Below are 23668 nucleotides of genomic sequence, written 5' to 3'. Positions count from 1 at the left end.
GCTCATAATCCGAGTTCAAGGATGGGAACACTCACTTGCAAAGAATTACACTCACTTGCCGTTTTCTCAGCTCAGAAGTGTGCAATCAAAAAACGATGTATGGACGACTTTTGCCTGGTGATTTTGTCTAAAAGTTTTCCGAATAAAGTAGGGGTCGCACACGCATACAAAAGTCGTGAGGGAGCTGCGAAAGCAACTCTCCACAAGGTGAATGTAAATTACACTCACCTCGTGGAGAGTCGCTTTCACAGCTCTGTCACGACTTTGGGATTCGTGTACGACCCCTACTCTATTCGGCAAAGTTTTAGACAAAACCACAAGGCAAAAGTCGCCCATACATCGTTTTTTGATTGCACGCTTCTGAGCAGAGAAAATAGCAAATGAGTGTAACTCTTTGCAAGTGAGTGTTCCCATCCCTGTCCGAGTTTACGGAACTAACTTTCGCATTAAAGTCGCTCATAAGGATCTTGATGTCACCTTTTGGAATCTTGTCCAGGACAGTATGCAGTTAGCTGTAAAATTTCTCTTTGCCTTGCATTTTGATAGCGTGGCATTGGGTTATGGTAAAATCTAAGGTCTCGAACCCGTATTCTGAATCTGGTCACAATTATCCTCTCATTAATAGGCTCCTATTTCATGAGCGCAGCGATGGCATGAGCGCTGAACAGGAAATCAACTCCACGGTGACAAGGAGCGTGTTCGCCTTGTAGGCCAGAGTATGAACTTCTGCACGAATTCATACTGGCCAGTTTACTCTCACAAAAAATTTTGACGTTTGAGCGGTGCACTCCTGTTTGGCACTAATGAAAATTAGATCGAGTCAAACAAGATGTTTTAGCATTGATTTCTTTTTGGACAAATACTTGATTCCTCTTCTTCTGGGATTTGTTCAGGATTTTCTAGGAATTCCTTCAAGGATGTCTGGTGTGTCTTCCAGGATTCCCGCAGGAGTCTCTTCTGGGATCCCTGAGGGAGCTTCTTTAGGAGATTTTTAAGGATTTTTTTAGGATTTCTTCAAAAGTTCTCTTTGAGATTGATCTAGCAGTTTTTGTTTTCTAAATTACAGATTCCTAAACATGTTTTATCTGGGATTCCTGCAGGAGTTTTTTTTCGGAATTTTCCTACGAACTCTTTTCGGCTTTCCTCCTGAGGTTCTTTCCGGAACCTTTCCAGGTATTCCTTCGGGGATGTCTCTATGAATTTGTTCCTAGATTCTTGCAAGAATGCCTTCTAGGATTACTTAAAGATTACCTTCCATGGTATCCCCGGGAATTATTCCCATGATTCCTCCAGGAGTTTATTCTGGGATTTCTCAGGGAGCTCTTTCTGAGATCCTTCAAGAGGTTATTTAAGTATCTTTCAGAAGTTTCGCCTGCGATTTCTCGAGGACTTTTTTCCGGAATTCGTTCAGAAATTCCTTCAGGGAATAATCTAGGAGTTCGTTCCGGGAGTCCCCCAAGAATTCTTTCCAAAGTTCCTCTAACAATTCTTTCCACATCTCATCCAGAAATTGCTCACAATCTAAAATTTATCCAAGAGTTCTGGGATTCTTTTTGAAACTCCTTCCAGGATTCTTCCTGGAACTCCTTTCGGGATTACTCTGCGATGTCCTATTAGGATTTTTCCATTAAGGGGCTGTTCATAAACCACGTAGACCAAAATTTGGTCATCTTAGAACCCCCCTCCCCCCCTCGTTGACTTTAGTTCATACAAAAATTTTAAAATTTGTATGGAGCGTAGACTTTGGCCCCCCTCCCCCCCCCAAAAGTCTACGTGGTTTATGAACGGCCCCTACCTTATTCCGGGATTCCTCTCCTACTCCTCCTCGTTTGAGAATGCCTTCAAGTGTTTATTTTTAAATCTTTATTAATTATTTCTGGGATTCCCAGAACGAATTCCAATTGATGTATGTTATAAATATCTCAGAAGGAATCATTGGAGGTAATCCAGAAGGAACTCCTTTACAAAACTGTGGGGACATTCTGATGGGAGAGTTTTCTCAATAAAGTCCTGTAGAAATTTTTACAAGGTACTCCTGGAATAATTCTATTGAAAAACTTAAGGAGTTCCATAAAAAACGCCTGGAGGAATTCCAACTAAACTCGTAGGGAATATTCATTAGAAACATCCGAGAGAACACCAGCATGAACTTTAGAAGGAATTCCAGCAGGATCTGCAGGAAATCCAAAAAGAACTCCTCGAGAGAATCGCGCAGCATTCCCGAAAAAGTTATTGAAAGAATCCCAGAATGACCTCGTGGATGAATCTCAGCTCGGAAGCAATTTCTGGAAGAATCCCGGAAGGAATTTCTAGAAAAAAAAATACAGGAACGGATACCTGAGTTAATCCCGGAAGGAATTCCCGAAGGAATCCTAGAAAAAGATCCTGGAGAAATCATGTAGAGAAGTTCTGGGAGAATCCCCTAGAAATCCCAGTTGAAATTCCTAAATGGATATCAGGAGAAACTCCTGGTAGATTGTCAGAAGAAAACCTGAAGGAACTTCAGGAGGAATGTCAGAAGGAATTCATAGAAGAATCACAGAAGCAACACCGAGAAAAATTCAGAGGGTATCCCGAAAGGAAACCCAGAATCCTGCTGGAACAGAGTTATGCTTCACATTCATCCACTGTTCCTTCAGCTCTCAGATGTGAATCACACCAAAGTCCTTCCAGGTCCTTATGACCTCCCCCCTCCCACTTGAAGTTGTAACAGATAGGCAACTCGTGCGTTTTTCATACCCGGGAAATGCGTGACATCTTATGCTTCACTAACCACTATCTTTATCTAACATTCAGCAGAACCTTGAAATTTAATGATCTCGTCAAATATCGGTATGGATTGTCGATCACTCTTCCAGAATACCACTTCATTCATGAGGGTTGACCCCAAACTTTTCGTCGATTACATCAATAGTAAATTTACTTAACAACCTTTTTTATTAGTGGAGCCTCGTAGCCGTGCGGTTAGGGTCACCAAGCTTATAATCGCACCATGCTATGGGGTGAGGGTTCGATTCCCGCTTCGGGCGTTGAAACTTTTCGTGAGAATAGTTTCTTCCCCGTTTCCACTGGTGCATGCTCCGTTGTCCGTTGTCTAATGTTAAGTTAAAAACAGTCTGCACAGCCGAAAGCTGAAGACGTTGTCCGTTGTCCGTGTCTTTTATTGCTAATAGAAACTACTGTAAGTTTAAATTTATGTTTTAGAAAATTTGTCAACTTTAGGTTGAGTTTACATACAATTATTTTTGAAAAAGTTTCACCTAAAACATGTTCAAAGTTCCTTTGACTGAATGAGGTTCTTAGGTTCTTGATATTGGACGTAAATTGGCCTAAAAATGACCTGTTTTTTAGGGAATGACCCAAACTTTTGATCAGGACTGTAGGTGCACTCTTGTATGTTATACTTTTTCAAGGCGTATACTGATAAGATAGGCTGGCCAATTAGGTGAATTCAATACTGTTGGATTACTCATTCCTTCAACAGATGAATCATAGCAATCGCGGCATACCATATACCACACCCGCAGTATAGCACGTTCGTTATGAAGACGACCATTGTTCCGAACAATTGAACCGTGACCACTTATAAGAAGATCAATCGCAGCGCGCAGTTAAATCAGCTCGAGTGAACAATCTTTCTAAAGTGTTATACAGCCGCAAGCTTCTCGATCGACGAGTCAAACACCGGAAGCCCTACCTCGAATAAGATCGGTCACCACGGTCTTCCTACTTATGCGCTCATACAAATCATTCAACTGGGCATAAGAGCATACTGTTTCCGTCGTCGGCATAATCGTCCACACATCAGCCAATGACGATATTTCGATGGTTGATTCACTTTATGCTTACGTTAGCAAATTTATTTGTCATAAACAAAAACGTCGATGAGGAGCACTCATCGACCCGTTTCGACTGAGCCGTAAAAATATAGAACATTCAACAGGGAAAGGAAAAGACTTGGCCGTGCCGTAAAGTATGGTGTTTGAATTTGATCAATTCCATAACTGTTTATGTTTAGATTTCCGAATTATTGTTATAAAATGTATCGTTTCCCCAAACAATTGTATAACTTCGTAGATTTAAATTTCTCGTATTTCATTCAATTGACAATTTTCTTAAGTAAAATGTTGACTTTAGTCGAGGGAAGTTTTCCTTTTACTTTTTGGTGCCTCAACAGAATCAGAGCCTCTATAGGCATGCTTCCCGAGCAGAGTAAAATAGCTCAATAATAGCATATTTTGATACGGAGGTCAAAAAGTGATATTTGTTTGTTTGAGATAAGAGGTAAAAGTACTGAAAATAATATCTCAATTTTACTCCTGGAACATCATAATCATAGCACATTTAGCTCTTGGTAAGATCTAACCAATAGCAGGGAGCTATTTGATTGATCTTCAAATATGTATCAAATTTTGCGATTGGTTAGATGGTTCAAGAACAAATTTTTGCTATTATTCTCAGTACTTTTACCTCTTATCTCAAACATACCAATATCACATTTTGATCGCCAGTACTTGACTTCTGCTCGGGTTCTCAGCTTTTTGTTCTTAACCTTCCGTAACTCGCGCGGTTGGCCTGCACCGCCAGCACCCCGCTAATGCTGAATACAAAAAGCGAGATTTTTTCAACGTGTTGTACAAAATACAACAGCGCGATTACTCGAGGGTTAACCGTTTAGTTGATGCTATACTTAGCATGATAGGTAAAAGATCTGCCACGAAATGATAATGTCTATATAAAGAAATTTCTGTATTTGTACTCCAAGCTTCCTTTTACTCGACTCCAATCTAAATTCAACGCCGCTTATCGCATCTTTTCTTCATATTTAATTAACCATGTCTATCGTTCTCGTCGCCGGATGGTCGAGTTCGTTGCTTCCAGAGAGGTCTCTGTTGCATAGATTTTTTTCTTCTTTTCTCTGGTTCAATTCTGCCGCCGCCACAACAACCCAGTGAGAAACCGGCGGCGCGCGGGTGCAATATGAGTTGAGGCGATGACGACCAGACGACGACAAAATGTGCAAAACATATGTGCGAGCGCGGGCTTTTCCTCATGCGAAGGCGAAGAGCATTTCTAGAGCTAGTAAGTGGTGGAAGTACCTAATCGACCGGCCAGCTGATGAGGCGAAGAGGATGTTGAAGAAATTAAAAAATAAAAATTGTGAATGAATGCTATACAATACGTGCATATGAGTCACTTTCGGTTGACTCGGAGCGACGATTGGACATATTTTGTGACCTATGTTGTTAATATGGTAATAACGAGAGTGGGAAAGTAGTTCAGTTTTGTTTGATTTTTTTTTTATGAATGTGCGTCACTGTAAAAATATTACAATAGAATTTCATGAATTCAGCACCAGTAATTCCTCCAGTAAATATTCCAAGAATATCCTGAAATTTATCTAGGAAAAATCCTCTGCGAATGTCTGCCAGAATTACCCCAATATTTCCTCCAGGGATTCCTCCAGAAATTGCTCTACGTATTCCTGCAGATGATCCTAGAGAAATCTCACAAGGATGTCTTTTAGGAATTCCTCGAGAAATTCTTCTAGGGATTCCTCCATGGATTTATCCAGGAAATTCTCAAGGAATTTCTTCGGAAATTCCACCAGGGATTCATCCATGAATTTCTTCGAAAATTCCTCAAATATTCTTTCAGGAATTGTTTCAGAAATTTTTCGACGAAGAACTCCAGAAATTCCTCCAGGAATTCATCCAGCAATCCCTCCAGAAAATCCTCAGGGAATTTCTGCAAGAATTCCCTGGCAATGTCTCCCGGAACACTTCCAAGAATTCCTCGAGGAATTCCGCGAAGAGTTTGTCCACGGATTCCTCCAGGAATTTCTTCAGCATTTTTTCCAGGAATTTCTTCATTGATACATTAATCAATTTCTTCAGAAATCCTTCAAAAAAAATCCTACAGGTATTCCATAAAAAATTTCTCGAGGAGTTTCCCCAAGCAACACGACTTGTTTCAAGCCAGTACCATCAACATCAGTGCAATTTATTCACTGTTTGTATTAAGAACAACAGAACACAATTGCTTCTTCTTTGCAACGCAAAAAGCGCAGATTTTAAATCGTTTGCAACTTGAGCTAGGGGGAATGATAAAAAAATGAAAAAAAAACATGTCGAGACTCGAACCATGGACACCAGGAGTATTAACCACTCACCTTACATACTGCCCCAGAAGCTCTGTGAGAGAATTGCTGCTCAACACACCGTAAAAGCTACTGAAGTTACGGGTTACTTCATTGCACCTTCTTTGTCACAAATTAGAAAACTGTCAAAATGAAAAGACGCGTAAGTTTTCCGCAACATATTTAGAACCTAATCTGAACAAACAAACCAGAGTAAGATGTTGCATGTGTGCTACATAGCACTCCAAGCAACACGACTTGTTTCAAAGCCAGTACCAGCAACATCAGTGCAATTTATTCACTGTTCTAATTAAGGACAACACAACACAATTGCTTTTTCTTTGGAACGCAAAAAGCGCAAATTTTAAATCGTTATGCAACATGAGCCAGGTGGGATGATAAAAAAATGAAAAAAATATATTCAGACTCGAACCATGGACACCAGGAGTATTAACCACTCACCTTACATATTACACCAGAATCTCTGTGAAAGATTTGCTGCTCAATGCACCATAAAAGCTACTGAAGTTACGCGTTACTTCATTGTACCGTCTTTGCCACAAGTTAGAAAGCTGTCAAAATGAAACGACGCGCAAGTTTTCCGCAACACATTAGGAACCTAATCTGAACAAACAAACCAGAGTAAGATGCTTCATGTGTGTTACATAACACATTTAATGCAAGCTGACTGTATTGCCACTTGTGAGGAATATGTAAGCTCCGCCTCCATAAATCGATGTTAAATACGATGTTATTTGTAATTCCTATGAAACAAAGCTGCAACTTAACGATATTCGGAGTTTAAATGCAACTCAACTGACAAGATGAAAGTTGCGTGCGCTTTTATTGCAACTCTTTTAGACCAAAGCATAGAAAACCACATTTTGGTTGATGTTGCAGGTGCTGCTTGGGACATTTAATGCAAGCTGACTGTATTGTTACTTGTGAGGAATATGTAAGCTCCGCCTCCATTAATTGATGTTAAATACGATGTTATTTGTGATTCATATGAAACAAAGCCGCAACTTAACGATATTCGGAATTTATATGCAACTCAACTGACAAGATGGAAGTTGCGTGTGTTTTTATTGCAACTCTTATAGACCAAAGCATAGAAAGCCACATTTTGGATGATGTTGCAGGTGCTGCTTGGGTCTTCAGACATTCCTCCAGAAACTCCCCCAAGATGCCTCCAGGAATTCCTCCACGGATTCTTTCGGAAAATCCTAAAGGAATTTCTCCCGGAACTCTACCAGGAATTCCTTCAAAAATTTCTCGAAGAATTTTGCGAGAAATCCCTCCAGGAAAACCTCCAGGAATTTTTCCAGAATTTTTTTCAGAAATTCCTCCAGAAATTCCTCCAGGTATTCCTTCACAAATTCCTAGAGGAGTTATTTCCAGAATTTTTTTCAGGAATCCTCATTTTCTCCAGAAATTCTTTAAATAATTCCTCCAGAGATTTCACATGAAATTTCTTCTAGGAAAAATCTTTAAGAAATGTCTGCCAGAATTCCTCTAATATTTCCTCCAGGGAATTCCTCCACGTATTCCTCCAGATAATTCTGAAGGAATTTCTTACGGAACTCTTCAAGCAATTCCTTCAAGGATTCCTCCATGGATTCCTACAGGAAATTCACCAGGAAATTTTAAAGGAATTTCTTCGGGAATTCCTCCAGGGATTCATCCATGAATTTCTTCAGAAAATCCTCAAAAAATCCTCCAGAAATTCGTCCAGGAATTCTTTCAGAAATTTCTCGAGGAAGAACGCCAGAAATTCCTTCAGGAATTCCTCCAGAAATTCCTCCAGGAATTCCTCCAGAAAATCCTCTGGAAATTTCAACCAGAATTCCTCCAGAGAATCCTAAAGGAATGCCTCCCGGAACTCTCCCAAGAATTCCTCGAGGAATTCTTCCAGGATTCCAGAGATTCATTATTAAATTTATTTAAAAAAAATCCTCCAAAAATGCCTACAGGAATCCTTTCATAAATTCCTCGAGCATTTCCTTCAGACATTCCCCCAGTAATTTCTCCAGGAAGCCTATTATATGTCTCCAGACTTTCGTCAACTTATTTCTTCAGGAATTCTTCCAGTATATACTCCAGGAATTCCTCCAGAATTACTTCAAGGAATTCCTCCAGAGATTTCTCTAGGGATTGCTCCAGGAATTGCTCCACTGATTCCTCCAGAAAATCCTGGAGGATTTTTTCTCGGAACTCCTCCAGGAATTCCTCCTAGAATTCCTCGAGCGATTCCTCCATGGATTCCTTCAGGAGATTCTACAGGAAATTCTCAAGGATTTCTTCAGGAATTCCTTCTACGATTCATTCATGACTTGCTTCAGAAATTCCTCAAAAATTCCTACAGAAATTACTCCAGGAATTCCTCCAGGGATTCCTCCAGAAAATCCTTTAGGAATTTCTGGCAGAATTCCCTCAAAGAATCCTCAAGAATTGTCTGCCGAAACTCTTTCAAGAATTCCTTCATGGATACCTCCATGGAATTTCACAAGGAATTTCTCCAGGGAATCCTCCAGGAGTTCCTCCATGGAATCCTCCACATAATCCTAAATCAATTTCTCACGGAACTCCTCTAGAAATTCCTCAAAGGAATCCTCCAGAAATTCCTCCAGAAATTCCTCCAGGAATTCCTCCAGGGATTGCTACAGGAATTCCTCCAGAAAATTCTCAATGGATTCCTCCAGAAAATCCTAAGAGAATTTCTCCCGGAACTTTTCCGGTAATGCTTCTAGGAATTCCTCCAGGAATTTCTCCGGGAATTCGTCCAGGAATTCATCCATGCGTTTTTTCAGAAGTTTCTTAAAAAAAAATCCTCCAGACATTCCTCAAAGATTTTCTCCAGGAACTCCTCCAAAAAGCCTTAAAAGTTTGTCCAGAAAATGCTCTAAGAATACCTCCAGGAATTTCTCTTGTTATTCCTCCAAGAATTCTTAAAAAAAATCTTAAAGAAATTTCTCCCGGTACTCTTCCAGAAATTACTCCAGGAATTCCTCAAGTAATTCCTCCAGTAAATCCTCTAAAAATTTCTCCAGGGATTCCTCCAGGAATTCCCCTAGGTATTTCTCCAAGAATTCCTTCACGGATTTCTCAAAAAAAAAAAAAAATCTCCCGGATCTCTTCCAGGAATTCCTGTATGAATTGCTCGAGCAATTCCTGCAGGGATTCCTCTATGGATTTCTCCTAAAATTTCTCCAGGGATTCATTCTGGAAATCCTTCACGCATTCCTGTCAGAAACTCCTCCTGGGATTACAGCAAGGAATTCTCCAGGGATTTTTCAAAGTTCTCTGCAGGATTTCCAAGGACTCCTTTAGGAAAGCTCTCTGCAGGATTTCCAAGGATTCCTTTAGGAATGCCTCCAGAAATTCCTTCAAGTATTCCTCCTGAAAATCCTCCAGGAATTCCTTCTGGAATGCCCCCACGAGGCAGATTTTTTTCCAGAAATTCGTCCAGGAATTTCTCCAGAAACTCCTCCAGGAATTTCTTCAGAAATTTCTCCAAGAATTTCTCCACGGACTTCTCCAGAAATTCTTTCAATGATTCTTTCAAGAATGCCTCCACTGATTCCTTCAGAGATATCTCTGGGAAGGATTCATCAATGAATTCCTCGAGTAATTCTTCCAGAGATTCATGCGGGAATTCTACTAAAAACTCTTTTAGGAATTCTTCCAGCAATTGATCCAGGGATTCCTCCAGGAATTATTTCATGGACTCATCTACGGGTTTCTTCTGTTATCTCTCCGGTGATTCATCCTATAACTCCTTCACGGATTACATCAGAGATTTCTTCTGGAATTTTCCAGAGCTTCCTATAGCATTTCTTCTAAGGATTTCTTTATGAATACCTCCACGGATTCCTTCAGGGATTCCTCCTGGAATTCCTCCTGGGAGTTCCTTCAATAATTATCCAGCAATTCCTGTAGTAGTTCCTCCTGGTAATTCTACAGGAATTTCTCTAGACTCCTCTAGCAGGTTTTGAGAACTTCCTTCAACAACTCTTTCAAGTACTCCTTTAGTAATGCCTGCAGAGGTCCTTTAGGGAATCCTCCTGAAATTCCGCCAGGAATTTCTCTTGGAATACCTTCACGGATTCCTCCAGGAATTTCTCGAGGTGGTAGAGTGATTCTTAAAATGATCCATGGAATGCTGTTTAGATGCGCGAATTAAAAAAATGGTATACAAAATTCAATGGTGTTCAATGGTACATTATATCCTTAATCAAAGGAACGTCAAGTGTATGCGTGGCAAGTAATTGCAATTCGATGCTAAGATGAAGCATGATATTTGGAGATGGTGTAAACATTAGTTGCTGCATAAAAATCAGATTGGGTGTGGCAATAAAGGTGCATGATGTCACCGTGGTGTATAGGATTCCTAGATATCACTGATATCATTGTGATGGTGCATGGAATGCTGATTTGGAGCATGGCATTCAAAGATGGTGCTTGATGTCAGTATGATGCAAGTAACAATTTCTATGCTTTCTGCTCTTAGACACTATTTATATAGGTTTTGTCATTGCTTTGGTAAACCCTTTTAGGTTTAATAAAGCATTATATATTGTAAAACAGTCTTAATGACACATGCAACTTTAAAACACTTTGTATGTACCTGGAAGTCTATTCAATAAAACTTATCTTCTATCCTTTCTGCTGAGCAAAAATTTTAACCTAAACGGCCTGAAAAGTACATATTAAAACTGAATCCTAAAACTTTTTTCAAAGCTGCATGCATAATGTATGACATCGGCCTTAAAACTTATTAGAATGCATAAGTCGCAGTAAAGCAGTCTTAAACCTTTTCAGGATTATAAGCGGAAGCATTAAGCTAAGGATTTTTTTCTGCAATGCGATTTCCTTGTGGAAAATCGATTTGATGGGCAATACAAACGAAAACGTAATCATTCACGCATTATTTCGTTTTCCACTATTTTAGGTAGACACTAAATAGTTCAAAATTGGGATTTAATATACTATATACCTACCTAACGCTCGATCAAATTAAACAAAAACCTCAAATTATCATCAAATACTGCTGAAAAGCAGAAGAACACCTGGAATTTTGGTCTGTTTACATTTTTGACGGCTACCGGCTAGCCGGAGAGTTCTTAAGAAGGGTCAGTCTGAGCCCGCCTTTTCTTAAAACCTAAAAGTGTTTGAGTAGCGCAAATCAAATGCGTTAAGAATAAGTGGGCAAACGCTGGACTTTTTTCCGTATTCACAAAGAACAGTAACTCTAGAAACTATTACTTTTAAACCAAGTGCTCTTAAACAACCTCAATCAAAACCAAAAGAGTTTAACTTGACGATATCCATATTTTTAGCCACGATGTTCTGTTCCTATTTGCGACTTGTGCACGCCATGTTGATTTTTCGGTTGAAGTTTGAATGCACAATTTTGTAAACTTTAATCCCACTTCTTATTTTTAATATGACAAAACCGCAATTTGACGTGGCGCTTCGTTTTATTCAATAGTAATTTGATGCATTTTACGAGTAAACTACAATGGCATGAGTTTCTGTGTTATAGAAACAGAGTTTAACACCGCAGAAATTTGCAACAAAATATCATGGACATTATCAATTTAAAATTTACTCCATTTAATTTGAAAGCTTTGATTCCAGATTTATTTTAATGGTTTCAACGAGCTTTGATACGGCTTGTTTATCTTCTTGTGACCTACAAAACAGATCTTATCTTTGCTGTATAACAGACTACAGGAATGTGTCATAAAATGAAATAGCCTATAAAACGTTTTAAGGAATGGTTTTAACAAGCTCCTGTAGGGTGGGCCCTTTTCGGCTTTATAAAGTTTTATCACGGTTTTATTAGAGCTGGTAGGATTACTAAGCTTTAAAATGAGTTTTAACAGTTTGATTGTAACAACAGCTTGTAGGCAATAAGAAAACTAAAAATGTTACTTGGGTGCATTAGAGTTGACATGGTACATGGAATGCTATTTTGATGTACGAAACTTCATACAGAAATAATGGTTCAATAGATGCCTAGATGATATAGTGAACGCCACGATTACGCTTGGAAAGCTTTAGAAGTGCATAAAATTTAACGATGGTGCAAGATTTCAAATTAGACCATATAAATAATTCAAAGATGGAGCGTGAGATGGTGCCTAGATTATTCTGTGGACATCATGATGGTGTATGGAATGCAAAGAAGCTGCATGATGTCACTATGGTGCATTAGTATTACCATGATTCTGTTATACCAAAGAATAAAAATAGAAAGAATGCCCTCTTTTGCCTTTTTCTATGTAAACGTCAAGCGACAAGACAAGTAGCGCTCTCTAAGCGTATCAAGGTGGAATGTTCGTGAATTGTGATAAGAGAAGGTGGTGTACGTATGTTTTGGTATCCGCATACAATCAGTAACGCACACTACCGCATGAAGGTTGAACTTTCATCCGCAGGTAGCGCTGTGGTAGTGTCCTCCGAGCATCAGCGGAGTGGGCATTCTTGATATTCTTATTCTTTGGTTATACTCAACATGTTTAATTTTAAGGTGCACTTGCAATTCGTACAATGGTGCAGGAAACTCAATGTGGCACAGAAACCGACATGGCCCATGTGCATGGAATGCTTGGTGTCGGTCAAAGACTACGGTCCATACATTTTTTTTTGTATGAACGAAAGAACACGCGGGGGGGGGGGGGTCCGGAATCTTCCAAAAATGACCACGTGGTTTACGGACTGCCCCTATTGCTAAACTAGTTCATCTCGTGATTTTAGGGGTGTTCCAGGGCGTTACAAGGTGTTTTGGGAGTGTTTCAGAAATGTCAAGGGGTTTCACGCGTGTTCCAGGATTTTATTGGCGTTTCATGGGCTTCAAGCGTGTTCCAGAGCGTTCCAGTGAGTTCCAATTCTCTGGGACGTTTAAATTGTTTTCAAGGGGTTCCAGGGTATTTTAGAGGCATTTCAGCGATTTCAAGGGTGCTCCAAAGGGTTTTAGGGAATTTTAGGTTGTTTCAAAGAGTCCCAAGTGCGTTCCTGAGGATTTCCATAGTGATCTCCGGAAGTTGCAGCAGTTGACAATTGACGAAAAGGATCGTTTTTGGTCATCTCAGACCCCCTAGACTTTTGTCTATATTAAATTTTGAAAATTTGTATGGACCGTGGTCATATGGACATATGGATATATTTTACAAGCAACAAGTGCACCGAAGACACCAACTCGATGCGATATGGTCCTGCGCTGCAATCACATTTTGATGGGGCTTGCAAATTATTGTGTCAGTCTAATTTGGGGAGATGTCAACAAAATAACTTGTTGTCTATTTCGTACCAGTCTGTGATGCTTGTGATGGTAACTCTACCACACAGCCGCTGAAATCAGCGTCAGCGAAAAGCAAATTTGTTCAATGACCCCGGTGGTAGAGCTTCAGTAACGAAAAAATCTCAATAGAAAGGGGAACGTAGGACCTTTACATAACTCCTTGCTTCTAGAACCAACCCCTCCAAAAATCGTCCTTGCCTATATACATTTCACATAGGGGTTGTTGCAATATAGCACCCCACCTCACGTGTGCCATATGCTTGCGCAGCATGATCCTAGCCAAGCCAGACACCCTCGACGCTAAACTATACGTACCAACTATTGAGGGTTTCCGACTTTATCCTGTGTTGAAGTTTTTCATAACTCTCTTTTGATGCACCATTCGGTGTGGTTCGGGTGGCGGCGGGCAACAGGACTGCTGCAGTTGCGTTTTTCATTACAGTTACAGCTTTTCTCCGGAATCGTCGTCAGCGTGTTTCGCTATCGCTGCTGCTGGCATGAGTGTGTTTTTATCAGCGGCACTGTTCTGTTTATTCAGCTTATCTTAATGTCGTCACACGAGCCTCGACCAACCTCTGCCGGGCTGGCAGCCAGCAGCAACGGTGAACTACAGTTTCGAGGTTCGAACCACCGAAGTCACTAGCCTCTCTCTCTATCTTTCTATGCATGTAGTTAGCAATGGTAAATATTTGAATCTGGTTCAAATCTTTTATTTATAATCCTACACATTTCTCACGTTCGATGTTCGTAGAAGCTAACCCTCGGCATTATCTTGTATCTATTCCAGTTCTTTGACGATCGTTACCATTTCAACGACTACGACGGTATCACCTCTGAGTGACCTCCCGGGAGGAAGTCACCAGGCATCAGCGAAAAGGTTCGTCGCTGTCAAAAGAATAAATTAGAATTTTAAAATTCAATTTCTTCCCCGTGTGCCATGGCGAATGAATATTATATAAAATCGAAGCGCAAAGCTTGGAAGAGAGGCAAATGTGTTTATGCATAATGCCGACTGAGCACAATTGGACTTCAACTGTGGAATAGGTACGTTCGACCAAGAAAGTGGAGTAAACTCGCAGGACAATAAAAGCAGTGCTCTGAGGTGCTTCGTCGGTGGTGGTAATTTGTGAAACAAACGCTCGGTTGAACTATAGCAGTGTAATGTAATCAGTTTCTTATCTGGATATCTGGTGGTGGTGTTACTAACTCGTATCGTTTCATTTCCTTTATCACTAACAACCGGTAGTTCGATGTGCTAGTCGCGTTGAGAACGTGTTAAAGAAACCAAAGAGACAAAGTGCCATATATACCAAATTAGTCACGGTTGTAGTAGAAATCTGTCTAATCGCAACCCCTTTTACCAACTGAACCCTTTACTAACTGCAAAATAATGAAACGTGTGCGACAAACTAAAGCCACAAAGGCAACCTCTGGTGCGGTGAAACGGAAAGCCTCCAAAATCAAGGAGGAAAGCAACAACAATGTTCCACCGAAAGAACCACCGGTTCCACCGGAACAATTGGAAACCTCCCTAGAACTTCCACTCTCGGCTGCAACAGAACAGCCAATCCAAGCCGAGCTAGAAGACTTCGACAATGGCCTGCTCGTGCTGGAGGTCGACAACGAACCCCTCTCCTCAGCATCTCCCGTCACATCCAACGGGGACACGTCCGAACTCAGCGCATCTCAAACCGGACAGAAATCTACTCCCCAGAAGAAAAAGGAACGCAAACGGTACATCTGCCATGTGTGCAATAAAAATTTCATGGGCGCGAACGATCTGCGGAAACATTTGCGCATCCACAACGACGAACGACCGTACGCCTGTCAGCATTGCAATCAGCGCTTTCGGCAGGCCGGCTGTCTGAAGAACCACATCGCTTCGCAGCACGGAACGGATACGTTGTACACGTGCGATCTCTGTGGGAAGACCTTTCCCATCAAGGAGCGGCTGCGTTTGCACATGCGAGTGCACACGGGGGAAAAGCCGTACAAATGTCCCATGTGCTCGAAGACGTTTGCGCGCGGTGGTCAGGTAAGTGTTTTGTGCTTTTTTTTTTTATTTAGCTTTACTATATGAGATTTGTCAAGCTTGTTTCGCCAGATATTAGGGAACACGGACCAAACACTGAAACGACTATGCTGCCGCCTATGAATCGCATATCAGTCCCACGTTAGCTGGATTTCCTATACAAAAGGGACGGATATGCGATTCATGGCAGTATGGTGCTTAATTTGTTTTCAGTTATTGATATCGAGTTTTTTTCACTGTTTGAGAAATAATACATAAAATTCAAGTAAAAATTTTAGTAATTTAAATAGTTTGCGTTGTTGTACACCAATACAGCTGATTAGCTGATTATCATAAACGCCATAAACATTATATTTTGGTACCTCAATTACTTCAATATTACATGAATGGAATGATTGGATTGAATTAGGAGGGGAGTTAAAGAATGTTTACGGCAGTTTAAGTCGCAGCGATAAGGAAGGCATTGAACTTTCTAAAATTTATTGAAATTTCTGAAAGTAAACGATAATTCCCTTGAGTACAATCACCAATACTCAGTTTCATGCCCATGCTCTTCAAGAACTCCTTTAAGTATGTGTCATCAAATCTAAAAGCGTAACTAGTGGCCTTCTGCTGTATTACGAATAAGCTGCAGACTCAAATAGCCAGAGTCATACTGCTGTGTAACTTGTTGACATTCTATTTGTTGGCATTTGACCTATTTGCATTTGCATTCTGTTGGTGTTGCAACCGCTTGAATGATTATCAGAGATTTTTCCTTCTTTCTGTCATAGGCTGTTCTGTCAAGTAATACTGTTTCTATAGATCAGTGGGAAATGACCCTCCTTCTCTTGATTATAAGCTGTGCTTTTAGTCATTCTTGTCAAAGTTCTTAAATTTTTTTGGAAACATTTTAGAACCCGATGGAGCGGCTAGAAAATCCTCGCCTCATTTACCTTACCGGTCAGACTAAGGCCTGAGTGTTCTCTGATGTACGTAGGAGTCGTCTCCATTCGATACGGTCCATGGCTGTGCGTCTTCAGTTCCGAATTCTGCGAAAATGTTTTCGTTCACAGGTCTGGGCGTGACAAGGTGTTCAAAATGTGCAAAAGTGATCGGGCAGCGGTACCCCTTTGATTTACATGCATGCCGCTGTCCGATCACTTTTGCACATTTTGAACGCCTTGTCCCGCCTAGACCTGTGACCGATAACATTTTGTACTTCGTATACGTAATATTCAGCATATTGGTGGTTCCGTGTCCAAAATTGAGCTCAATCCATAAAGGCAAACCAAAGTTAGAGAGGCCGGTTGGCCGATCAATTATGCACCACAGTATAAGTTCGATTTTCTGCCACAATGCGTCTCTAAATTTCTCCTGCTGGTGACGTTGTCGGCGGTCACCAGTGAGCCCAAGTATACGAATTCTTCAACCGCCTCCATTTCATCACTGTCTGTAGAAATTCTGGGTAGCGGCGCGTTAGTTCCTCCCTAGAGCCCTTTGCCATCATCACGCAGAAAAATAAATTGTAAACACAATTAAATTCTAGTTCAAATCAACCGATTTTTCAGTTTACTATAGCGACAAACTGATTTCTAGTTTACACTGAACTGTTCTATTGTTTGATAATACAAATATTTTCATTTGTCGAAATTTTTGACAGTTTGTTAAAACAAACAGGGATATGGTATATTCAACATGAAATTATGGATTGATTCAAATGACTGCACTTTTACCACTAACAAACCCGGAATGTGATTGTGTTGGTGACGGCAGCAACTGCGGCAGCTCGGAAATCTATTTTTAGACCATCGATAAGCGGATGGGGAGGAGAACGACTAAAAAAAATACAAAAAAGGCGTGAGTACCTGCGCGTTATCCATCACGGCAAAAGCTGCACTTGGAAGTTGGCGTGATGGATTTGCTGCACCTTCTTCGTTGTGGCGATGTTGGGGTAAGCATTTTATAGATGTGTGAGTGCTTTCGGACCATGTTTATGGTTTTTATTTTGTTGAAACAAATGTTTTTATCCATAAACTCTAAATGAAAACAATTAAATATAACTTTGGAATAAGTAAATTCTCAGTTTGAAAATCAACCATGCGTTTTATTGTTTTAAACAAGCGCCATTTTTCTGCGTGATGTACTTATTAGCGTGGTTCAAAAAATCGTTTTTGCTCCACACCGCTTATTCGATTCGTAACCAGATTCTAAGCCTTCTCCCAAAAATTGAGCTGATTTGGTCGAAAATTGAGACTGCACGAGCCCTTCAAAGTTTGTATGGGAATTACTATGGGAAAACGATTCAATCGACCGTAGCATTTCCCCAAGTGCCCTAGAGGGTTAGTTGACCCTTGGTACTCCTAGGCTACTCTATCAGCTACAACTTTGCTGAAGCCCGCATTCAAATCAGACGCCTCAATAATTAGTTATCAATTTGTATTCAACTGGACAAACTTTAACAGTGATCCTCCAGCTTCCTTGCAGGCAACATTGCAGCATATGGCGCCAAAGATAGCACACTGAAATCATGGCTACTATGTTCCACTGCAAAATGCAGTGATGCCCTTCGAATAGTTTAACCATCATGAGTATGAGATTTCGATTTTGGATAAAAATCTGAAACTAATTAATGAGGCGTCCGATTTGAATGCGCTCTTAGGAAAAATTGTAGCTGATAGAGTAGCCTAGGAGTACCAATGGTCAACCAACCCTCTAGGGTACTTGGGGAAATACTACGGGCGATTGAATGAAAAACATCGTTTTCCCATAGTAATTCTCATACAAACTTTGAAGGGCTTGTGCAGTCTCAATTTTCAATCAAATAAGTTCAAATTTTGGGAGGAGGCATAGAATCTGGCAATGAATCGAATAAGCGGTGTGGAGCAAAAATGATTTTTAGAACCACGCTAGTACTTATAGTCTTCGACACATTAATGACAAATTCGATTCCCGTGATTGCCTCGGCACATGTTGGCTTGTGGCACAAAGCCTCTGCGCGTGCGATTCAGCTGCTCGTAGAACTTCCGTGTGCCCTTTGCGCGATACAGCTCTTCCATCGCTTAGCGATCTAATTATTCCTACTGGCGCTTCTTCCTTCGAAAGACTGAGTTCTGCTTGTTCCGCGCTTGTTTATAACGTGCCTCATTCGCACTTGTACGGTGTTGCAACATTTTCGCCCATGCCGCATTCTTCTCGTTTTTTACCTGTTCACATCGCCGTCGTAGCAGTCGTTTCTATGATTCGGAGTCGCGAAGCCTAGTGCTGAAGCCGAGGTACTCCCTATAGCCACAGACAAACAGACGTAACAGCGCGCGCATCGTTTTTCTATGCGTTTGACGTTTCACACTAGCGCCTTCTGTTGACGATATTGCACAACACAGTGATTCGTGCAACTTCTCCACCAGGTGATGGTAGTGTGAACTGGGCGATGGATTTTCATGAAAATCGCTCAAGGTGTTACGTCTGTTTGTCTGTGCTATGGCGGTTCGGATGTCTAGACGAACATTTGAAAAGGGCCTATCTGCTTTGCGTAAACAAACATGTTTTTGTCTCTGTAGGGCCCATCTGCATCCACCCACGCATAACAACGCCCTTATCAGAAAGAGTGTTCTTCAAGCTATCTGTTAAGGGTGCTGATGTGCGTGGGTGGATGCAGATGGGCCCTGCAGAGACAGAAACATGTTTGTTTACAAAAAGCAGATAGGCCCTTTTCAAATGTTCGTCTAGATGTCGGATTTCTCTTCATCGATTTTACCTTTGGTCAATAACTTGGCCAGCAAATCCTTTTCGGTCTTAGAGACGAACCAGTCAAGGGCTGAAAGTCTCTTTAATAAAGACAAATCAATCAATCAATCAATCAATTTTCGGTCTTTTTTATTGTTCTAGATGCTAGTCCTGCTAGGGGTCTCCAGTTAGCCTAGTGGTTAAGGCTATGGATCGCCAATCCGGAGACGGCGGGTTCGATTCCCGTTCCGGTCGGGAAAATTTCTCGACTTCCTGGACATAGTGTATCATTGTACTTGCCTCACAATATACAAATTCATGCAATGGCGGGCAAAGAAAGCCCTTCAATTAATAACTGTGGAAGTGCTCAAAGAACACTAAGTTGAAGCGAGGCAGGCCAAGTCCCAGTGGGGACGTAGAGCCATAAAGAAGAAGAAGAAGATGCTAGTCCCAGTCGTCCTGCCCCGGAAAACATCTAGGGATTATCCGGACACTGATCGTATTTCCCGGAAAAAATCCAAAGAGAAAATAGACAAAAAGAAATCGTTCATTCTAGATACGCCTATACGATACTTGTTGGAGTATAAGGAAAGATCGAGTGACAGAGTCCAGGTGTTGCGTGACTGAATAACTTTTAAGCTGGCTGCAATATATTTGATATTAAATTCACTTTCAATGTTGTATAATTTAGATTTCTTACATTTCTATATACTTCTCATACGCAAACTGGCTCCAACAGACCTTTTTTTCATTCTTAAATCACTTACCTAATTTACAGCTCTTTTGTCCACTAGGGCACTGCGTGAGCGATTCCAATTGGAAGCTGTACTTACACTTTGTGCAGCGCCTAAATGTATTCTATTCTAATTCTACTATATCGAACTGGTTGCCGTTGCGCTGCTTTCACTTTCTACCCTGTCATGGTAGAATGATGAGCACAAGGATGTAGAAGTGAGGCTGTTCGATGTTCCTTTTTCCAGTCCGATTGGGGGTCCATTATGAAGTGCCGTGTCCATGTATCCGGGTCCGTTTGAGCCATAGGCTCAGGAGAGGGTCAGTGTCAGCTGCTCTCAGGGGGAAAGAGCAACTGACGAAAGTGCCGGGGTTGGGATCGAACCCACGACCATCTTCTTATTAAGCAAACGTGTTAACAATTGCGTCACGGGCCCCGGCTACAACAGACCTTTATGCCGAAAATATCGGCTTCGTTCTACAAACAAACAATTGGACACTGTTCCATTTGACAGAGCTGGAAATCGTCGGATAGATGTAGCAATTGTTTGCCAATACCATTGTCTAAAAATATCTGCCTGTGTATTCAATGCGAGGGAATAACCAGTTGCATCACCCGTTACTTAATCGTAGCTAGCGCACATTGCGTACGGCAACAATACTGAACGCGGGACATCTTTAAGTAGAGTTCATAAATTAACATTTTATTTTATTTATTATTATACATATCAACAGGCTTTTGCAGCCCCAATGATGGTAGATTTTTAAATTAAGGTACTTAATATAACTGAAAATCCCTATTGTCGAATTAATTGTAAAATTGTATTGAATTAAAACAAAGAGCAGTTTATGTTGAGCTCTTCGACATGTCGAACGCTGTGATCTGGTCGGAATAATTAAATGGATAGAAGATATGTTTTCGCGATCTTTCGAAGAGATGGTTGATTGGGGTGGTTCACCCGGGATCCCAACATACATATAACGAAAAATCATTACAATCGAAATTGAATTTTTACATCACAAATTAAACTATTCCTCGAGCTGGGCGCCATGTTTCATTTGAACGGTCTATGAATTCCCGGCAGCGTATTCATTTCAGGTCAGTTTAATACAATACTTTGATTGAGTTTGACGACAACTTTGAAGAATATGTAGTGAATCAATGATTTATCTTTCTAAGGTGGTACAAGACATTTTTCGGAAATAACTGCATCCAATTCTATAGTTTCATTCACCATTCGTAACACTTCGTCGTTGATAACGTCATTGGCAATGTTGGACACAAACAGTGAGCAGTTTGCAGTCTGTTGAGCATTTTCGTTTGCATCTAGCGTGGTCGACGTGATGAGTGTGCATTTGCTTGTAGATCACCTAAGTCCTCAGGCTGTTCTATTGGTTTCAATGCTCCGTTATAACCATTGAAATATTGCGCCAATTCGTCAATCGATTGTTGCATTTTGGCGATCTTTTCATTTATGGATATGATTACTTCATTATCAGGCTGATCGAAAGCGGCTGGAATCGTACGAAATAGCTTTACCAGCTTTCCTCGGCAAAGATTACAAATCAATAGTATGTTTGGGTGGCTAACACGCGAGCTCTTGTTCAACCGATAGTCAAGCGCACACAGCATGAAATTGATAATCATTTTTACAAAAAAAAAAACCCTGCACCCTAATTACCGCAAAATGAATTTGGGGCGCTGTCACGAGTGCAATTTTGTAATCATGTGTGTGGTCCAGTCGTCACGGATCACACACATGATTACAAAATTGCACTCGTGACAGCGCCCCAAATTCATTTTGCGGTAATTAGGGTATTGCGAACCCTAACAATCTTCTCTTCGGTTTCAGATCACTCTCTCACGTGAATAGACAACATGAAGAGACAATAGAAGCCTTGTATTAGCCGGTTTTTTTTTTTATTCCTGTTCGGGTTTGTCACTGCGACCAGTTTTTAGATCTATTGTGACATTACCCGTATCCTTAGTGTAGTGCATGTCGCATTTCTCAATTGCCATTGAGGGGCAATAAAGTATCGATTTTGATACAGTTTTTGTTTAGTTTTTTTTTTAGAAAACAAAACAAGAGTACTGATATTGGCCATGCATCGGAAACCTAGCATCACCCTTGTTTTACTGCTAAATTCTCCCCAGTAAGAAGTTTAGAACCCGGGTTTTAACATTAGCAGCAATACCATTCCAATAATGGAACATATGTTCAGTAATAAGGATTCTAGTATGTTCCTTGCATACCAGCACTTACTTGTCTTCGAAGAGTTAGTACATACATGGATCCCTAACCCGATTTGATGTCCTTTGCATCAAGTTTAGCCTCGAACGGCGAGGTTTTTAACTATCTGCAAAGTAAAGTTGGTTAACTTAGTTTTATTCAGAGACCGTAAGTCACCACGATACCAGTGACAAGGACTAAATACTATGATTCCTTGAATTGCCAGAACGCATATTCCAAAATAGGAAAAGTAGAACGACACTAGGTTTCGGTAGATTTTACTCCGTAACACAACACGAAAAGGTGATCTACCCTTCTACCCACGTTACGGGCTCCGTTAACGATCGAGCATCTTTGAAACCCCCTCAATCATTCATCCATCAGCACGGGTCGCCTGACACCTTGGATTGGGGTTCCCTGTTTGGTGGACTTTTACCCCCGGAACAGGGGGTCCGTAGTGCTATTCATAGCCGGCAGCTACACGGGCAGTTTGTTTTGCGGTTGATTTGTTTTGCGTTGCAGTATGTAGGTTTGTGCTGGTAGCAAATTTCAAGAAATTGTTGATTATATGGAATCTACGTTGAGTGTAACTTTCTTTGCAACAACTGCTACTTATCCAGTTCGATGGCACTACACTGTTATTGCGTTCAGAAAACTGTACAGTCGGGTCTCCTATTAGACGCTGCCACCAACTTTACGCCCACCGCGTTTTCCAGGCTGTCTTTTAATCAAGTTAGTTCATTTTTTGTTTTTGATGAGTCTTTAATAAGCACTAACTGCTGTAAAAAAAATCAGCTCGATTTGATGTAAGACAGCTGAAAAATTTCGGTGGGCGCAAACTGGGTGGCAGTGTCTAATAGGAGACTCGACTGTACTTCAAAGGACAGGCGATGGACAGCAAAATAAATAACAACCGCAACGCACGAAACTTGCAACAGAATCTATTTCATGCTCAAGAATTTCATTTGCCCAAGAGTGTTTTCAACATAATCTCTTATTAAATTCCGATAACCACCTAACAGGCCCTTGAATCTGGAGATACAAGTTAAAATGGCTATGAGATAATATACTAGGATCGCTTTAGCTTTATGTAGAATATCCCTTTTAAAAAAAACAGCCAGTCGTCACCCTTTGATCCTTAAAATTCAGGCTTCCGAAGATCGCAAAACGATCCGAAGTTTATGGGAAAAGTTATTTAGCCATAGACGTAAAAACTCGAAGTATTTTAGGCAAAGTACGTTTAATTGGCAAATTGAGAGATAAATTTGTGAAAAAATTACCACTTGTTTTGGTGGGATTCGAACCCACGACTCCGTTATCGCTAGTCCGGCGCTTTAACCAACTAAGCTACAGAACAAGTTACAACTCTGCAGAATAGAAAGTCAAACTGGATTCGAAGCACCACCCTAAACCGGGTCCGTCTTTCGCAACTTTATCTCTCTTTCGGCTCTTAGATGCCAATCTCCCGCACTCTCGCGGCCTACGAACAACAAGTGTGCGCGTATTGTTTTTGAATGTTGATA

At 40.8% G+C, this 23668-nt stretch overlaps 1 protein-coding gene across 5 annotated transcripts in view; it reads left to right on the top strand.

Annotated features, from left to right (window-relative positions):
• LOC109426028 (zinc finger protein 436) overlaps positions 1–23668 on the top strand; it is a 60123-nt gene that overhangs the window by 27986 nt on the left and 8469 nt on the right. For 4 of the 5 annotated variants that reach the window (XM_019701461.3, XM_062856556.1, XM_029875966.2 and 1 more), the window contains exon 2: positions 14233–15480. In XM_019701461.3, coding sequence (XP_019557006.2) covers positions 14836–15480 — 645 coding nt within the window. In that variant the 5' untranslated portion in view covers positions 14233–14835. Of the gene's footprint in view, positions 1–13770; positions 14127–14232; positions 15481–23668 lie in introns of those variants that run through there. The other variant, XM_019701462.3, reaches the window with a different exon arrangement.

Source organism: Aedes albopictus, chromosome 3 (genome assembly GCF_035046485.1).
Source record: "Aedes albopictus strain Foshan chromosome 3, AalbF5, whole genome shotgun sequence".
In the NCBI taxonomy this organism is placed as follows: Eukaryota; Metazoa; Arthropoda; class Insecta; order Diptera; family Culicidae; genus Aedes; species Aedes albopictus.
This window is presented reverse-complemented; position numbering and strand designations above follow the sequence as displayed.